Raw genomic sequence first — 16,466 nt, 5'->3', positions numbered from 1 at the left:
CTTCGCTGCATGCTCCGGCAGACAGGATGTTACTGTCGTAGAACCTAATGCTCACTCCTGGGTCGGCCTGCTGTCTGTTCCGAGGTTTAGTGAAGATCTCTGCGTTTCACGACGAGGTAAGTAGATCGTACGCTGCGGAGGGGTGTGCGAAGGATAGAGTAAGTGCAAAAGTGAGGGTGCGGAGAATGAAAGCAGACATCGCTGGGCTTTGTAGAGGAAATAGATTGTTCGAGAACACAGATGGCTGCCTGTCACTGCGTACCCGCTTCGATACGAGAGCAAACATCAAAGGCAAGGCTGCACGCCCACCGTACTTATAACCGCTGATCGTAGCAACCTCATACAGTAAACGCGCGCTTCGACAACACAACTGATTGCGGTATAGCTGAGACGGTTCAATACGGCAACCCAAGGAATCCTCTTGTACGAGAACGACATGGCGCCAAGGCGGTGTCTACAAAGTCTCGCGGAGAGGGTTATCGCCGAGCATGGCACGTATGTCATGCCAAGCATACCGGACACGAGGACGAGGTTGGATGGCCATCCAGTCATCAAGCGCAGAGATATTGTTCCTCGGTAGGTGTTCGGAAAACCCCTGACGTGTGCCGAGCGTTGAAGGGCGTCTTGGAGACTTACGGCCCTGTGGCTGAACTTTTTATCGTGGAGAACGGCTAAGTATTTCAGAGCGTTGACGACCACACAATGTCACAGGATTGGTCGTTAGGAGTGATCAGCTGGACATTTAAATGTTCATGGGATGTGGGAGACGGTTGTCGGCTGGCCGTTCGTTCCCGTGCTCTCACGCCTTCCTTCTTCGGCCTAGCGCAGATCGACTTTAGATGTCTACCGTAGAGACGATGTCCGTGGCTAAATATCGCAATGGCGGATACATCTACGTGCCCACCGCTGGAGCGCCAGTCTGTACAAGCGGCACATAAGCGTATCAAGGAGCATATCAGGCGCACACCGGTGGTGACTTGTGCTACCCTCAACACTCTTGCTTCTACGTCGCAGTCGCAGCGATGTCCAAGCAGTGGGCCGAACACTGCTTCTGAGCCTTGTCCACACCACGGTGAGGTATCTGGTCCCCCGGTAAAGTTTACTGCGCGCCCAAATGTCAAGCTGTTTTTCAAGTGCGAGAATCAGCAGCGGATAGGGGCGTTCAAGGCACGAGGTGCGTTTCATGCACTAGGACGCCTAATCGAGGTAGACGGTATAGAGAGCGTGAGAAAACAGGGCGTTGTCACACACAGCAGCGGTATGTCGATTCCTGAGTAGCACTCTCCCTTATCGCTGATAGCTGATCGCAGAATAACACTATAGGCAACCACGCGCAAGCATTAGCCCTTGCAGCGAGGACGTATGATGTACCGGCACACATTGTCATGCCAAGTATCAGCACCCCGTCCAAGATATCCGGCACCCAAAGTCTCGGTGCCAATGTTGTATTCAGCGGTAGCACGAGCGAAGAGCGTGAAGCCGTGACCTCAGACATCATGAAGAAAACAGGTGCTACGCTTGTTCCGCCATATGATCACCCGGACATTATTCTGGGCGCCGGGACGCAAGCTCTTGAATTCGAGGAGCAGGTTGAGGAGCTAATTAGTCACGACCACGACCTTGGTGTGGCCGGGCGGAAACGCTTGGACGCCGTCATTGCACCAATTGGCGGAGGTGGTATGCTGAGTGGAATATGCACTGCACTGCATGGGACAGGCATCAAGGTCTTCGGCGCTGAGCCACAGTTCGAAGGAGCCAACGACGCTGAGCTAGGCCTGAAGCACGGCAAGCGCATAGAAACTGTCAAAACGATGACCATTGCAGACGGATTACGGACGCCAGTTGGTGAGATCCCGTGGAGCATCATCTCCGACAAGGGAAAATGCGCAGGAATCTTCAGCGTCACCGAGGAGCAAATCAAAGCCGCGATGAAGCTAGCGATGGAAAGAGCGAAGCTGTTCATTGAGCCTTCTGCCGCGGTCGGACTGGCTACCATTCTGTACAATGAAGAATTCCGGACTCTGGTGCAGAGAGAGGCAGGCGACGCAGGCTGGAACTTGGGCATCGTGCTTTCCGGTGGAAACACGACGGTGGAAGCCATCACCAAGCTGTTCGCCGTGTCAGAGAAGGTAGCGGAGAGGGCTGGAGGTAAGGTCACTGCCAATGGAGAGAAGGTAGCCGTCAACGTGCCTGGCTGAAATCGGTTGCGGTACAGCCCAGCATTAATGGGTGGACAATTCCTACACCAGTGCGAACGCCCAGTAATGCCAAGGTGCCGAGGTGTAGGTGGCATCGGACAGGTCAGTGGAGCGAAGGGTGTAGCAGGCGCGGAAGCAACACTCCAGGCCGTGTCTCCACAAGAGAGCAAGTGTCGCGCGTTGAGTAAGTCTGCCTGTCGCGTTGCGTTGGCGAGGCGGCCTGCCGCTTCTTCCCACCTCCAGCGACGGCCCGAGGGACGAGGCTCAGTGCCGACGTCGATGTAACAAGATCGTCTACAGTAGTCTGAGAGTTCACAGCTGATGTCGACCCCGGAGGTGGCGAGATGGTTAAGTAGCTGTCCACTGTGGTCGGTGAGGTCGAGAAGGGGTTTGAACGCGCTGCACCGCTCCTTTCTCGACTGCTCGCCCGGTGACCCTGCGCGTCTACGCCTGCCCGTAGCATACTTCTTCTACCATCAACCCCAGTATTGACGATGAAGAAGTCGTAGTTTCGCGGAAAGCCATGTTTGTCTACGAGGTGACTGCGCCGCTTCTTCCATCCAGCGCACACCTTTTCGCAGTCTTCAGCGAAACAAGCGTAAGTCTTTTCTCCTTCGTCACGTTTGGCAGCCACGATGGGATCGTGATTCTCCGCAATGTGAAGCTCGAGGAAGTGAGCCGTGGGAAAGTTACCCTCGCACTCGCTGCAGCGGTTCGAATGTGATTGCTGGTAATGCGCCTCATACTCGCTGTAAGTACTAAAGCTTAGTGGCTTATGTGGAGGCAAGATACAGTGCATGATGGGTGCTACTGGGTTCACCGGCTGGATGAATGCATACTTCGGCTTGTGTGACGCACTCTCACCATCCTGCATGGAAGCTGTGTCTTCGGACGATGAGGTCGAATCTTTCCTCCTCACGCGTTTCGACATACTAGAGCCCACGGCGGTGTATGTAGGGTTAGGCGGTGTCGTGTGCCCTGCAGTAGTAGATGAAGAGCGATTCGCTGGCGAGCTCTGGTAACGTCATCTGAGATATAAGGCTTGAGCAGCAGATCTATGTTATTCCGACATCTTGAGTACCCAAGTTGTGATGCAGACTCAAGGTATTCGAGTTTGGAGGTAGCAAGCGAGCGTGGCTTCCTGCAGTGAGAACACCGTCGGCATGCGGAATCACGTACGCATAGCTACGAACGTTGAGCAGTGAATGTAAGGTGTAGAAAAATTTCGCGGCAAACGTGGCGGAGGTAACAGCTCTGCTGCACGCCGTCGAGAACACTCTCGCGTAACCAACGAGCAGTTCTCGGGATCCGCAGACTGTTCACTACTACCCTTGCTGTCCCATGGTGTCGCTAATGCACTTTCTAAGCTCCATCGTGCGATGTCTCGCTGCAATACAACAGCCTCACATGACAGTCAGCATCTCTGCAATGCTATCAATCAAGGATGTTCGATTAAAAGCCCCACGCAACCTCCTCGAACTCGACATTATGCTTGTTGAGCCACTTCTTCGCCTGCTCAGCGTTCTCCTCCTTCTGCCGGGCCCACTCCGTCCAGAAGACGACGTCGTACGCCTTCACATTGCACCTACGGTAGGTACCATGCCACTGATCCATGAAACGCCAGAATAGTCCGAAGTTGTAGCGACGGTGACTGTGATGCACTTGGTGGTCACCTGGCGTGAGCATGTACTTGCCGGAGATCAACGTGAAGGGTATGACAAGCGGATGGAAAGCCGCCACGATTGTCGACATCCTGTAGCCAGAGTGACCGACGAGCGTCGTAAAGACAATCAGGCTTAGCGGCAATAGCCAGTTCCACCAGTTTCCACCGGCAATGTAGGTCCAGACCAGCCAGGGAACGCCAACTTGGACCATATTTTCAAGGATCTCGGCGTATCCGACGATGTAGCAGTTCATGCTGTAGCTATATTCGTGGTGCTTATCGTGGAAGAAGTTGTACAGCCAGCGATTCTTGTGGAAGTTGGCGTGGATTAGATAGAAGTACACGTCATGGATGACGAGGTAAAGTCCCGTATAGGCGACAATGGCGATCGGGTTAAAACTCCATGAGCGATCAATATCCTTGGTGTGAAAGGAGGCGAACAGCGCCGTCGGAAGGATGAAAAAGAAGGCGGACGACCATGCCTCGACGAGGTGTCGCTCTTGCGGAAGCGGGTAGTAGCGGAGTAGCTTTCCTCGTTGGTAGAGGTATTTGGTTCCGCGGTAGAGCACCTCTGAGTAGCCGATAGCGAAGAACGAGGCAGCGATGGACCAAAGCAATGCTTTCGCCGCTATAGTAGCAGTCTCGTTGCTACCTGGAGCCATGTCGAAGGTTAGGAAGCTGAATACAGGAAAGTCCATGCTGCTCGGCATCCTGGAAGTTGGGAAGCTTATGGCTGGCAAGTCCATGCTCGACGACATTGCGTTGGACATATGTTGACCGAGACAAAGAAACAAGGAAGGAGATTGGACCATGTGGACCTGCTTTGTTATAAATGGATGTGCAATATGACCTGTCACCTGCGTTGTGTAGCGCCCGTTTGGCCCCCAATTAAGCGCGTTGTCAACACCGCCACGAGGGATACACACCAGCGTGAATGCGGATTGCAATGCGGCTATGCCGCGAATAACATTCCATGAAAATCGTCCAGTTGCCTACTCACATGCTGGTCACAGTAGATGACGCTAACCCGAAGGAGCTTACAGATCGTTGGACAAAGACCGTCAGTGAGCTCTCGTGGCCGCACGTTTGTAGGTGGCATCTGGGTACAACACAGTGGAATCAGGCGGCAGTGTGATCCGGAAATGATAGGCGCATATCAGTCCATGGGTCAAGGGGACTCAGTTGTGATTGTGCAATGGTGTACTGTCTCTAGCATGTGGTCGTTGAATGAGAGGCCAGATCTTCCAGGATGACACTCGCCACCCCTTGCCGGCAGACCATATGGATGGAGAGATGTCCTCAACTCTGTCGTACTTCCAGAAGCATGGCGCCGTATGCTTGATGCTGTCCTCCAAAGTGTGGAAGTTCAGCGTCGCCAGCAGTAGTAACCGCAATCACGGCGGGAGCTTGGACAGTGGCAAGCGCGTTGAGCCTCTGCTAGTCGACACTCGAAGTGAGCAGGTATTTTAACGAGCGTTTACTCATCGACTCTAGGTATCAATAGCTCGTTTCTGCCAAATGCCCTGAATGCGTTGGATAGAAGAGAACTACCAACTCGGATTAACGGATTAACACAAAGACGAGAAAGATGCGAGCCTGAGGCGTGAATGGTGGCGCAAGTCCCGGACTCCCGGGACCACATGAGGTGCGCTCCGTCTGGACCGCATGCTAAATACATACATGCACTACCTATTTGCGCACCACGGTTGGATTGATCACTGAAACAGCCACTTGGCGACCCCGAGTCACTGTTGACTCTCTGCTTCACTCCATCGGCACCTTTGCATCAACATTTCGCCTCCACCGCCGACGACCCAAATGGATCGCATCGGCATCAAGGCTCGCGGCGAAAACACGACCTTGACATAGCCACGACGACGACCGAAAGGTCACCACTTGCTCAGTGAAGATAGCGGTGCCGCCTAATGCATCGCAAGAAAAAAACTTCCTACGACAAAGCATGGAAGACTCGCTTGCACGCGAGCGAACAGCCGAACAACGTGTGCAGGAGCTGCTAAACGACAAAAGCCGGCCCATCGGCGACCTTTTGCAAGCCTACAACGACTACCGACAGATATGTCTCGTCAACACATTTGCAGACTTCGCCATCGCTGAAAAGCGTCATGCGAGGCTATGGCAGGCTCATGTTCAAGGCAAGAGTTACTTCTCCAGTGCGCTGCGCGACTTGCGCAAGGTTGAGAGCGGTCACGCAGTGGAAACTCGCAAGCTGGAGAAGCTGTTCAAAGACTGGCTCAAGGATTGCACGCGCTTTTACCGCACCTACATCCATCAGCTCAACAGCACGTTTGGTGGCATACCAGAGCTAGAGGCTGTAGCGCATGCGCTAAAGCAAGAAGGGGAGGGTGAAAGCTCTTCCTCGCCGTCAGCGTTGGAGCTGCGCCCTAAGGCTCTTGCTTCTTGCCACCAAACTCTCATCTACCTGGGTGATCTCTCTCGGTATCGTGCCACGGAAAACCTAGACAAGGTGCAGGACTTTGGCCCGGCGATCGGCTACTACGGTCTGGCCTCCACTCTACGCCCCGACTCCGGACTTGGGCATCACCAGCAAGCGGTGGTCGCGCTTGAACAGCGCAATCACCTGCGCGCTATCTACCATCTCTACCGCGCCATCGTGGTAGACGACCCGCATCCAGCTGCTGCCAAGAACCTCAAGCTTGAATTTGGCAAAATAAATGTCGCTTGGGACAAACAGGAGCTGATCCCGAAAGGCTTACCGAATGACCCGGAAATGAAAAAGCATATCCTCACCGGATGGTTCGTCCGATTGCACAGTATGTGCTCGAAGGGCGAGCCGTTCAGTTCTCATTACGAGCTCGAGCGCGAAGTGCTCGGTCAGCTCGACGGTGTAACTCGCTACTCGGCTACGGCCTTCGACTCGACGTTAGTGCGTATGGCGATGGTCAACCTGTCGGCGCAATACTTCGCTGGTGTGCTCTTCCAGGGTAAGTGCTCAACTGAACATTTACCTCCGCTCAATAACTAATACAGCTTCAGAACGGCAAGCCGTAGAAGATCAGTTGGCTTTCTTTTATCTCTTCAGATTAAACATCAAGTGGTATACTGTTTTGCTACATGCCTTCTACGACGATCTGTGCAATGCAGCTCGTAAAACCACGGATGACGACAACCTGGCAAGCAACCTTACGGTAACATCACGACTACTTCTTCCTGCACTTCGCTTGTACAGCTCGTGGCTTACCTCCAACATTGCATTGCTCGCAGGTCTTGCCGAAGACGACTTTCTGAAGGACGCTATTGTCGATCTCTGGGCCGCATATGCTCATGCAACGGACATACTTGCCGACGATCAGCTGTTCGGTGTCTGGGCTCTCGACGAGTACGAAGTGGACTACATGCTCGAGGAGGACGCGGACACGGTGGGCTTCCATCCCCTGCATCAGCCGCCGCAGCTTCTCTGGAAGAATTGGCGAGCAGCTGACGGCACGTTGAAGCCGCGATTCTCCGACGCTAATGTTGTGCGGTTCCCTCCGGACAAGGAGATGCTGGCAAGAGTCAAGGGGCTACTGGACGACGGGTCTTACTTGGCCCACGAAGAGAAAGCGGCACCCATCGGTATTGTTGGTGGTCGCATCTACTACGGCACGGGTCTCACCGATGCACTCGCAGCCGAGGAAGAAGCGAGAAAGAACCCGCCGAAAACGTCAAGACCAGTCAAAGCTACGCCAAAGCCTCTCAGCTATGCTGCTGCAGCCGCCAACGGTTCCACACCAACCCGTGCTCGCAATGGAGTGCCCAAGAGCGGACACATCTCGAACGGCTCACAGTCGCGCTCGGCCCAGCTCAAACATATGATCGAGTGTCTCGTTGACGACAGAGAGCACGACAGTCCAACGACACCCCCGCAGCAGCACACACAGCGCCCTGCAGCCGTTACCCATGGCCGGCCGAATAGTATTGGCACACACGACAACCACAACGACTTCTCCGCGAACGTGACCAGTTATCAGCTTAAGCAGCAGACTCCGGTACAGCCACATCCCGTGCGGGCTGCCACTCGGCCAACTCCGCCCGCGTTGCGAACGCCGAGGAATGCTCCATCCGCCAGGTCCAGCGAATGTCTACAATCGGTCTCCGATGTGTGGAACGACACAGCAATGTCCACATCGCCACACTTTCCAGTCGGCCTACCTACAGGGACCTTGGGCTCGCCCGCGCAAGTGACACGCCAGGCTCATTCCCGCGTTAACTCTGCGAACAGCATTCGGAGCGGTTCTTCCCAACACTTGCCCACGGCTGGTGACTCGTGGTCTTCTCTCGAGTCGGCACCTGCAGTGCAGTACGCAGCGGGGCCCAATGTGGGCGCAATCCATGCATACAGCAACTTCACCTCGTCTGACCTTGCGAGACCAATGCTATTTGGTGCAGGTGGTGGCATCTGGAGTCCAGGTACAAACGACAGGCGAAGGCCTGCCTACTCTCCGAATGGTTGATGGCGTTTTATCGATACACGTCTACAACACCACGTCTGCTGACAAGCAACGCCGTCGCCATTCGAGCGCCCGTGCGAAAGTTTAAATGCTTGCCACGACGGCTACAGAAATTCCCGGACCTTGGTTGGCAACAGCGCGTCTTCCATTCAGTCCCGTGCCGGCATGGCTTTGAGGCGAGTCTGTAGGCTGTGGCTGGATTATGACCCGTTCGGGCAGTGAAAGGCCCCCAACAAAGTTGGTGGGTGATGCTTCAGATTGGCCGTGGAATTTTTGGTCATGCTGTTGTGGATGTTCTGGAGGTGTCTACATCAGATTGATACCGATCACTTACGGCGAGTTCCTGCAGTATAGGAAAGGGATTCTGTATCGCATAGCACATCTACGGCTTTATGCACATGTTGCTGCTCCGTTCCAACTAGCTTGATTACTCACCGTTTCAACCAGGAGGATTGCTCCTTTGCCTCTGTTGACTGACTGTAGTATATCTGCCGTTCAACAGGCGGTGTTCCAATGTCTACATGTTCGTGTTGTAGAGGACGTCATCGATTTGTGTGACTGCGCTCTTCGTACAGCGGGAGGCATGTGCGAGCTCGTGGGGCCCCACAGTCAAACGCCTTGTCTTGCGCCCTCCGCTATGAAGAAGAAGCCTTCCCTCAGCCCATTGGCACGATTTGTTGGAGTACGGAGTGGCGGAGGGTGATTGCATGTATTTGCCGGCCCGTTAATATCCCCGTCAAGCGATTTATTCTACCCAACAGTGCCTGATGAACAAGGTTTGACACCCGGACAAACCACTGCTTCGATGGTGGTCTCGCTATCGGCGCGCATGATTGACCGGATATTGCAACCATGGCGGAAGGCGGCCTGCAGAGGCAACTCGAAGAGCTTGATCGTGATTTCGAAGAGGGAGAGCTTACTGAGAAGGGGTATTATAAAAGACGAACCATGATTCTGTCACAATATGGCGGCTCAAGCATTGATCGTAGCGATGATGCTGCGAGTCAGACTGGTGAACGGCCAAGCGGCGCGAATCGGCAGAGCTTTGGCAGCATATTGGCTGGGCCCTACGCCAGATCCAACGACGAGGATCATGCCTACGATGAGGGCGACAGCCAGGCGGGCGGCTACGCATTCGCCCAAAATACTGGCATCCGGGTACAGCCTCCAACACCAGGATACGACATGGGACCACCGAGCCAGGTGCAGCGCTTTCAAGAACAGCAACTGGGCATGAGGCCGCAACCGCCAGCGCAGAGACAGTTCTCGCACGGGGTTGGATCCGTATCACCAGGTAGTAGACCGCAGAGTCAAGGCAGCATGTACAGCTCGGCTGGTACGATGTTGAATTCAGACTATGCATTCAACCCGGACAATGGAGCGCCGAGCGAACAACAAGGCTGGAGCTCGCCAGATGGTAACAGCAGGCTGAGCACCATGGTCGACTCGCAAGGCTACTTCTCCGACTTCACCGGACAGCAGCTGATGGACGACCAGCCGCGAGAGAGCTATGGAGGGCCGCAAAGATACTCGCAGGGCGAAGCCTTCTCGCCGACTGCCGCCATACCGCCTCCTCTCAGCCAACTGCCTACGGCAGCCATCCATCAGATGCCGCTTGAACCCAGAGATGTACCCTTCGCCGTCTATGACCCTCATAACGGCAATATACCAATGTCGAAGTTCGACAACATCGGTGCTGTTCTCCGTCATCGTGGCAAGATGCAAGCTCGACAGCCGGCTTACTGGGTGCTTGATCCAAGAGGAAAGGAGATCAGCTCTATTACCTGGGAGAAGCTGACTTCGCGAGCGGAAAAGGTCGCCCAGCTTATCCGGGACAAGTCGAACCTTTACCGTGGCGATCGGGTTGCGCTTGTGTATCGCGACACCGAGGTCATTGACTTCGCAATCTCCCTGCTTGGCTGCTTCATAGCTGGGGTTGTAGCTGTGCCGATCAACAACGTTGACGACTATCAAAAGCTGAGCTTGCTTCTGACGACCACCCAAGCACATTTGGCGCTTACAACGGACAACAACCTGAAGATCTTTCACCGCGACATCTCTGCGCAGCGCTTAAAGTGGCCACCTGGCGTAGAGTGGTGGAAGACGAATGAATTCGGATCGTATCACCCCAAGAAGAAAGACGAGTCAAATCCACTGCAGGTGCCTGACCTGGCGTACATCGAGTTTTCGCGTGCGCCTACTGGCGACCTTAGAGGGGTTGTCCTTTCGCACCGTACCATCATGCATCAAATGGCGTGCTTGTCAGCAATGATCGCTACCATACCCAAAGGCGAGGATACAGACACCTTCTCTGCGCAGCTCCGGGCCTCAGATGGAACTTTCGTCGCCCCACGGCAAGGCAAAGGAGAGATCATCCTCTCGTATCTTGACCCTCGGGAAGGCTGTGGTCTGATCCTGGGAGTGCTACTTGGCGTCTACGGCGGACACACCACAGTCTGGCTTGAGAGCAAGACGGTAGATACGCCAGGCATGTATGCCAATCTCATCACTAAGTACCGTGCAACGGTCATGGTGGCAGATTATCCTGGACTAAAGCGAGCGGCGTACAACTACCAGCAGGATCCAATGGCAACGCGCAACTTCACGAAGAAGATGGAGCCCAACTTCAGCTGTGTGAAGCTCTGCTTGATTGACTGTCTTACGGTAGATTGTGAGTTCCACGAAATCTTGGCAGACCGTTGGCTGAAACCGATGCGCAACCCGCGTGCAAGGGAGCTGGTAGCACCCATGCTGTGCTTGCCTGAGCATGGCGGCATGATAATATCTGTCCGTGACTGGCTAGGCGGCGAAGAGCGCATGGGCTGTCCCCTCACGTTGGAAGAAGAAGAGGCGGATAGCGACGAAGAGCTTAATAGTCCTACTGCGGCAAATGGCTACACAAGCCTCATCGATGGTGCCAATAGTGAGAAGAAGAAGATTCGAAGGCGCAACCGAACGGAGTTGAGCGAGGTGCTCATTGACAAAGAAAGCTTGAAGACCAACGAAGTGGTTGTGCTGGCGAAGGGCGACGATGTGCGTAAGCGCGCAAACGAGCCTGGGACGGTGAGGGCAGGCGCATTCGGCTATCCGCTTCCAGACGCAACCCTTGCCTTGGTTGACCCTGAAACCAACCTTCTGTGCGCACCGTTTACTGTTGGCGAAATATGGGTCGACTCACCGTCGCTGTCTGGCGGCTTCTGGGCGCTGCCGAAGCACACAGAGACCATCTTCCATGCAAGACCGTACCGCTTCGTGGAAGGCAGTCCAACACCGGTCTTGGTGGAGCCTGAGTTTCTGCGGACAGGTTTGCTTGGCTGTATCATCGAAGGCAAGATATACGTTTTGGGCCTGTACGAGGATCGCATACGGCAGCGCGTGGAGTGGGTCGAACACGGCGCCCATGAGATCGAGCACTGGTACTTCTTCGTACAGCACCTCGTCATCAGTGTCATGAAGACGGTACCGAAGATCTACGACTGCTCTGCGTTTGACGCTCACGTTAATGGCGAGTACTTACCAATCATACTCATTGAGACACAGGCAGCGAGTACAGCACCTACCACTACCGGCGGCCCACCGAGACAGCTCGACATACCGTTTCTGGATTCTCTCAGTGAGCGTGTCATGGAGGTGCTGTACCATGAGCACCACTTGCGAGTTTACTGTGTAATGATGACAGCGCCGAACACCCTACCCCGTGTTATCAAGAACGGCCGGCGAGATATTGGCAACATGCTGTGCAGAAAAGAGTTTGATAACGGCAACCTTCCGTGTGTGCATGTCAAGTTCGGCGTGGAACGAGCAGTGCAGAACCTGCCATTGGGTGATGACCCTGCAGGAGGCATTTGGTCCGTAATCGCAAGTCAAGCCCGGCAAAACATGTTAGTCATGCACGCAGACAAGCAATACTCGGGTGTCGATCATCGCGAGGTTGTCATTGATGACCGCACGAGCACGCCACTGAACCAGTTCAGCAACATCCACGATCTCATGCAATGGCGAGTGTCACGGCAGTCCGAAGAGCTCAGCTACTGCACTATTGACGGCAGAGGTCGAGAAGGCAAGGGCGTCAACTGGAAGAAGTTCGATCAGAAGGTGGCAGCAGTGGCAGTGTACCTCAAGAATAAGGTCAGGGTTCAACCCGGGGACCACTTGCTGCTCATGTATACGCATTCCGAAGACTTTGTCTACGCCGTCCACGCGACAATCTGCCTTGGCGCAATCGTAGTCCCTATGGCACCGATCGACTCCAACCGGCTGGGCGAGGATGCGCCGGCATTGCTCCATATGATGGCTGATTTTCGCATCAAGGCAGTGCTTGTCAATGCTGATGTTGACACGCTTTTGCGGCAGAAGAACGTGAGCCAGCACATCAAGCAGTCGGCACTCATCTTGAAGGTCAACATACCTCCAACTTACAACACGACGAAGCCGCCTAAGCAGTCGCACGGGTGTAGAGAGCTCGGCTTAATCATTCGGCCTGCTTGGATACAACCAGGTTACCCGGTACTCATATGGACTTATTGGACACCGGACCAGAGACGTATTGCTGTACAGCTCGGACACAGTACCATTATGGCCTTGTGTAAAGTGCAGAAGGAGACGTGTCAAATGACCTCTACCAGGCCTGTGCTCGGCTGTGTCCGAAGCACGATGGGTCTTGGCTTCTTGCATACGTGCATGATGGGCATCTTCCTTGCCGCGCCCACGTACCTTGTGTCTCCAGTTGACTTCGCTGGTAACCCTAACATACTCTTCCAAACACTGTCGCGATATAAGATCAAGGATACATATGCGACTGCACAGATGCTCGATCACGCTATTGCGCACAATGCAGGCCGGGCAACGCCTCTGCATGAGCTCAAGAACTTAATGATATCCACAGAGCAGCGACCGAAAGCTGACGTCTACCAGCGAGTAAGGCAGGCCTTTGCGCAACCGGGCTTGGACCGAACAGCCATCAACACAGTGTATAGCCACGTCCTCAACCCAATGGTGGCAAGCCGAAGTTACATGTGCATCGAGCCAATCGAGCTATACCTTGACTCCCAGGCGCTGCGGCGAGGCTTGATAGTTCCTGTCGATCCCGACCAGGAGCCCTTCAGTCTTATGATACAGGATTCGGGCATGGTACCTGTCAGTACCCAGATCAGCATCGTGAACCCGGAAACGAATCGACTGTGTCTGGTGGGCGAGTACGGTGAGATATGGGTACAGTCCGAAGCGAACGCCTACTCTTTCTATGGATCCAAAGATCCGTTCGATGCGGAGCGGTTCAACGGAAGGACTATTGACGGCGACCCTGATGTACACTACGTTAGGACTGGTGATCTCGGCTTTTTACACAATGTTAACAGGCCAATTGGTCCTGGTGGCAATATGGTGGAAATGCAGGTCTTGTTCGTCCTTGGTAGCGTTGGCGAGACATTTGAGGTGAATGGGTTACAGCACTTCCCAATGGATGTGGAAGCGAGCGTTGAGCGCTGTCACCGTGCAGTCGTCAATAGTGGCTGCGCCGTCTTCCAAGCTGGCTCGCTACTGGTTCTTATCGCAGAAGTGCGGACAAGAGCATATCTTGCCTCGATCGTACCAGTCATTGTTAACGCAGTGCTCAACGAGCATCAGCTCGTGCTCGACATTGTAGCATTTGTGGCACAGGGTGACTTCCCACGATCACGGCTCGGTGAGAAGCAGCGTGGTAAGATTTTGGCAAGCTGGGTTAGCCGGAAGATGCGAACGATCGCACAATTCAGCATTCGGGACCCGGATGCAGAGGGCAGCGTGGGCACCGTAGTAGCGGAGGATGGAGGCAGAAGAGCCAGCGCACAGAGTGGGTACACCGGAGCCGGTAGCTTACGGCGGGTCACGATGACTGGCGGCAGCTCGTTACGGCACGTCGAAAGCGTCACGCAAATGCCAGTTGCCGAAGAGGAGCCGCTGCATGGTGTGGGCGTACCATTGGCGCCCATACAGACGCAAGAGGAGGGATGGATCCCCGGTCATTCACGGCATGACTCTTCCACCACATTTGGTAGGAATACTGATGAGCCAGAAGCACGAGGTGATGACACGCCAACCAACGAAACACCACGCCCTTTGCAACTGAACACCACTCTCGACTACTCGCCAGTGGAGCAGATGAGCTTCGACTCACCCGAACAACTTCCTCCACGAACGCAGACGGCCCGTAACGAATATGACATGCAGTCAACGTATCATCCGAGTGAGTCGTACGACTACTACTCACAGTACGAAAGCCATCCGCAGAGAGTCGAGTCCATGGTACCCACGATAGACTACCGGACAGGTTCTCCCACGCCAGCTCCGCAATCCACGCATGGCCTGCGAGTAGCTAACAGAACAAGCGTGGGCAGTGAAGAATGGCCGCAAGAGGCGTTGCGGCATATGAAACTCCATCAGTAGACGAGGGGCTGCGACATGGAAGGTTGTTAAGTGTAATTGGATGGCTGTTGATGAGTCCTACGGCGCTAATGTACAGGCGGTGCGTATATGGGCATTGTAGTCATCAAGCGAGGTGTCTGGTACGTTCCTTGGCATGCGAAATGGTCAGGTTTGCACTCACAATCGCAAAGTTGCACGAAAAGCTTCGTTTTAGGATACAGCCACCGCCACCATTGTTATGGTCGGAATGTTGGATTAATATCAAAAGAGCAAAGGAACGCTAATATTGCAGACTCTGCTGTAATCATGCGTCACATACACTTGAATGCTGCGATCCCGTTGCCGAAAGCGATTCAAACACCCTCATCGGCTTAATCGAATGCGTATGATGCTGCGGTATCTGTGGATGTGTACCCTCTTCGCCGGCAAAGAGTGTTGCAATTACTACGTCGTTGCTATTCCTGTCATAAAAGGTGCCGCCTAATGCTAACCGCGTACGGTCGCTGGTATCTATGCGAAAGAAAGACGGATCTTTTGCAGCTCCCCCGACGCCACCCCATGCCGCTAAACGCTTGGTCGACAGTTCAGAAAACAAACGCCTGTTGACAATCACGAAGTATCTGGCAAAGCGTACAACCAATATTCCGCGCTGTACTCAACCTCGAAGGCCGCAGGCATCCCTGCACACGTCTTAGGCGGATTCCCACCTGCTGTATTGAGCCGGTAAACGTTCTGGAAGACCTGGCCATCGGCAGTTTTCGCGTCAAGCTTCAGCCAAGCTACAGATCCATTGCCTTGGCCGTTCTGACCAAGGACGGCGTTGGTAGGTGGGTTTGAGCTGTTGGCTTTCTTGAACGCGCCAGTGCCGTATTGATGCAGCTGCGTGTCCAAATTGAAGAATGGCGTGGTCAAATCCACGAAAAAATGATGACCGGACATCATCTGGTAAGCAGGACTGCTTTCATCGGTAGTCGAAGGACTTGGCAGATCGAGAGCGATGCCGGGAAGCTTGGACAGTAATTCGGGACTCTGAGCGGCAAGGCAGCTGACGTTGAAAAGGCTTGCGATTGCCCCAACCGCCACAGGTGCGGCAGTGGAGTTGGTAGTTTCGCAGGTATAGTTCTGCGTGCCTCGGCCGATGGCGACGTGTGAGAGCACGAGTCCAGACGCCGGTGCTGGTAGTGGTGTAGGTGCTAGGGGATCGTTAGCAGCAGATCAGTCTGAAGACTTGTGTGTCGACTGACCTGTCGGCATCACTGCATGCGACATGTTGCAGACTGCTGCGTTGGTTCGAACCCGCGAGTAGCTCTTGTCGGAAGCTTTCGATGGCGTCCACCATGGGTGATCATTGCTTCCAGCTTGGTTGCTTCCGCCAAAAGGTACCGCAACAGCCGTCGTGGTTAGGGCAAGCACACAACCTGCATGAGAGAACAACATTGTCGATCCTGTGTTGTTCACAAACCTCGCCAGCCAACAGAGGTTTGAGTTGTCAAAGTTCGCCAAGGTCGCAATAGCAACACGTCGGTCAACGATGAGGGTGTTTAGGAACTGTTGGGTGGCGGCGGTGAAATAGGACACGGGGAGAATGCAGACAACGGGAAAGACGCTCATTCATCTCTTACCTACCTTCTATATGGTGCATGGCTGACATTGTGCAACGCGGCTGGAAGCATCTGACGCAGGACGGCGGCTACCAGAATGGTGCGCTCAAAATAATCCCACCTAAATCTGCAG

The 16,466-nt window shown here is 54.3% G+C and overlaps 6 protein-coding genes across 6 annotated transcripts; 3 read left to right on the top strand and 3 right to left on the bottom strand.

Moving 5' to 3' along the window:
* Positions 1-879: 879 nt before the first annotated feature.
* Positions 880-2,198, top strand: BAUCODRAFT_126331 (uncharacterized protein; the record flags this gene model as incomplete). The annotated part of the gene is made up of 2 exons (XM_007682534.1): positions 880-1,258; positions 1,324-2,198. 2 exons carry the CDS (start codon positions 880-882, stop codon positions 2,196-2,198), a joined length of 1,254 nt encoding a protein of 417 aa, XP_007680724.1.
* Positions 2,199-2,652: 454 nt separating this feature from the next.
* On the bottom strand, positions 2,653-3,111 carry BAUCODRAFT_97248 (uncharacterized protein; the record flags this gene model as incomplete). Its single annotated transcript, XM_007682533.1, has 1 exon — positions 2,653-3,111. A coding segment is annotated over exon 1 (420 nt), but the record flags the coding sequence as incomplete, so codon positions are not given.
* A 414-nt stretch (positions 3,112-3,525) lies between these two features.
* On the bottom strand, positions 3,526-4,571 carry BAUCODRAFT_160056 (uncharacterized protein; the record flags this gene model as incomplete). Its single annotated transcript, XM_007682532.1, has 1 exon — positions 3,526-4,571. The coding sequence occupies one exon, from the start codon at positions 4,569-4,571 to the stop codon at positions 3,651-3,653; it is 921 nt and encodes a 306-aa protein (XP_007680722.1). The 3' UTR covers positions 3,526-3,650.
* A 972-nt stretch (positions 4,572-5,543) lies between these two features.
* On the top strand, positions 5,544-8,780 carry BAUCODRAFT_38393 (uncharacterized protein). The gene is made up of 2 exons (XM_007682202.1): positions 5,544-6,824; positions 6,877-8,780. Exons 1-2 carry the CDS (start codon positions 5,822-5,824, stop codon positions 8,331-8,333), a joined length of 2,460 nt encoding a protein of 819 aa, XP_007680392.1. The 5' UTR covers positions 5,544-5,821; the 3' UTR covers positions 8,334-8,780.
* Positions 8,781-9,182: 402 nt separating this feature from the next.
* Positions 9,183-14,753, top strand: BAUCODRAFT_78584 (uncharacterized protein; the record flags this gene model as incomplete). The annotated part of the gene is made up of 2 exons (XM_007682339.1): positions 9,183-14,328; positions 14,386-14,753. The coding sequence occupies 2 exons, from the start codon at positions 9,183-9,185 to the stop codon at positions 14,751-14,753; spliced, it is 5,514 nt and encodes a 1,837-aa protein (XP_007680529.1).
* Positions 14,754-15,341: 588 nt separating this feature from the next.
* Positions 15,342-16,169, bottom strand: BAUCODRAFT_77931 (uncharacterized protein; the record flags this gene model as incomplete). Its single annotated transcript, XM_007682287.1, has 2 exons — positions 15,342-15,925; positions 15,977-16,169. 2 exons carry the CDS (start codon positions 16,167-16,169, stop codon positions 15,342-15,344), a joined length of 777 nt encoding a protein of 258 aa, XP_007680477.1.
* Between the last annotated feature and the right edge of the window lie 297 nt (positions 16,170-16,466).

This window comes from Baudoinia panamericana, assembly GCF_000338955.1.
Source record: "Baudoinia panamericana UAMH 10762 unplaced genomic scaffold BAUCOscaffold_13, whole genome shotgun sequence".
Lineage (NCBI taxonomy): Eukaryota > Fungi > Ascomycota > Dothideomycetes > Mycosphaerellales > Teratosphaeriaceae > Baudoinia > Baudoinia panamericana.
This window is presented reverse-complemented; position numbering and strand designations above follow the sequence as displayed.

Coding starts and splice junctions, on each gene's coding strand:
- BAUCODRAFT_38393 (XM_007682202.1), top strand. CDS start 5,822: ATGGAAGACTCGCTTGCACGCGAGCGAACAGCCGAACAACGTGTGCAG. Junction 6,825..6,876: donor CGCTGGTGTGCTCTTCCAGG/GTAAGTGCTCAA, acceptor ATACAGCTTCAG/AACGGCAAGCCGTAGAAGAT.